The sequence below is a fragment of the Fukomys damarensis genome, unplaced genomic scaffold (assembly GCF_012274545.1).
Source record: "Fukomys damarensis isolate Sample0158 unplaced genomic scaffold, DMR_v1.0_HiC HiC_scaffold_58566, whole genome shotgun sequence".
NCBI classification, from domain to species: Eukaryota; Metazoa; Chordata; class Mammalia; order Rodentia; family Bathyergidae; genus Fukomys; species Fukomys damarensis.
Genome location: NW_022959478.1, coordinates 3,265 through 5,074, shown reverse-complemented (window position 1 = coordinate 5,074; position 1,810 = coordinate 3,265). Strand labels below are relative to the sequence as shown.

Sequence of the window (1,810 nt, the reverse complement as noted above, 5' to 3'; positions counted from 1 at the left end):
CTTCTCTGGAGTTGAAAGAAAGAAAAGAAGGAAGGAAAGATAAAAGGGAGGGAGGAGGGAGGAGGGAGGAAAGAAAGGAGGAACGGGGAGTAAAGGAGAGGGGGAAGAGAGAATGGGGGGCGGAGGAGAGGAAGGAAGCAAGGAAAAGAGTGAGGGAGTCAGGAAAGAGCAGGCAGGGAGAAAGAGGCAGAAAGGAAGGCAGGAAATGGAAGAGAAAGGTCTGCACTCCGTGACAACGGCTCCCTCCTGGGCTCCTGCCGTTCTCTGTCCTCACAGACACTGTTTCTGCGCTTGTGCTGTCATCGGTCTGGTGATAAAACGCTCATTAAAAATAAAGAGTCTGCATCGCTAAAACGCAACAATAAACTCAATGAGGAAAAAATAAATAAACGAAGAGTCTGCAGGCGCGAAACGTGTTACCTGCTCGAGTGGACCCCTTGCCCAACAGTAAGCACAGTAGCCTGGGAGAGACGCACACACTCCTGCAATAACATGAATTCCAAACCTCACTTACCGTCCAGCTAAACGCTCCGCACGCATTGCAAGGACAGTGAGGGCTAGCCAGCTAAGGAAAAGTCCTTTCAGCTGCTCGCAGCCAAGCACCCTGCTCTCTCCCAGGTCGCCTGCTCCTCCGCTGAGCGGAGTTTAAAGGGGTTGCTCGCTCGGGTCCTGAGCACATGAAGTTGCTTCGACTCCCCCGGGGTTTGGAAATTTTCCCTCAGCGTGATTTTCCAAGACACAGTGTGTGTGTGTGTGTGTGTGTGTGTGTGTGTGTGTGTTTCCTTGTTCAGGGTTTATATGCTTTCATGACCTCAAACAATCTGAGATTTTTTTATTTTTTTTAATCTATTGAGATTATTTGCACTTTTTACGTGTACAGTACAGTTACACTCAACATCGGGATCTCGTACATTTACATGACAGGTCTTGGTGCTCATTTCTCCCCATACCCGTGTCCTCCCTCCACCCCCTCCACCCTCCCCTATTGACAAAGACTTTGTTTCCATGTTTTTGCTTTTCTCATATCTTTTCTTTTCTCTTCTTTCCTTTCCCCTTCCCAATTTGACTTCTTTGCTCTTTACCTTGTTTTCACAAAGTTTAATTATTGTTGCTTTTCATCAGACACCAACACCACTCTTTTCCAAAGTTTCTTCATGGCATTTTTCACTTCCTTATTCCTAAGAGTATAAATCAAAGGGTTGAGCAGGGGAGACAGGGTGCAGTAAAACAGTGCCACCATTTTGTCAAAGGAGAAGGCAGAGGGAGATCGTGCGTATGTAAATATGCAGGGCACAAAAAATAAAACCACAACAGCAAGGTGGGACCCACAGGTGGACAGAGCCTTCCCCCTCCCTTCAGAACTGTGCTTCCTCAGGGAGAACAAGATGACACCATAGGACACAAGCAACAGGGAGAAGATTATAATGCAGATAGACCCGCTGTTGGCAACCACCAGAAGGCCAAAGATGTGTGTGTCAGTGCAGGCAAGCTTCAGTAATGGGAATAAGTCACACAGGAAATGGTCAATGACATTGGGGCCACAAAAGGGGAGCTGGAAAGTGAAGAGAATTTGGTTGATGGAGTGCAGGAAGCCCCCGGTCCAGGCTACGCCCACCAGAACATAGCAGAGCCTCCTGTTCATGATGGAGGAATAGTGCAAGGGCTTGCAAATGGCCACGTAACGGTCATAGGCCATGGCTGTGAGGACAATCACCTCTGCTCCACCAAAGAAGTGTTCAGAAAACAGTTGTATCATGCAGCCTTGAAAAGAGATGGTTTTCATCTCATAGAACAGGTCCACAATCATCTT

At 47.7% G+C, this 1,810-nt stretch overlaps 1 protein-coding gene across 1 annotated transcript; it reads right to left on the bottom strand.

Annotated features, from left to right (window-relative positions):
* Window positions 1-1,102: 1,102 nt before the first annotated feature.
* LOC104870148 (olfactory receptor 4C15) lies at window positions 1,103-1,807 on the bottom strand. Its single transcript, XM_010635570.1, has one exon. The coding sequence runs from the start codon at window positions 1,805-1,807 to the stop codon at window positions 1,103-1,105; it is 705 nt and encodes a 234-aa protein (XP_010633872.1).
* Between the last annotated feature and the right edge of the window lie 3 nt (window positions 1,808-1,810).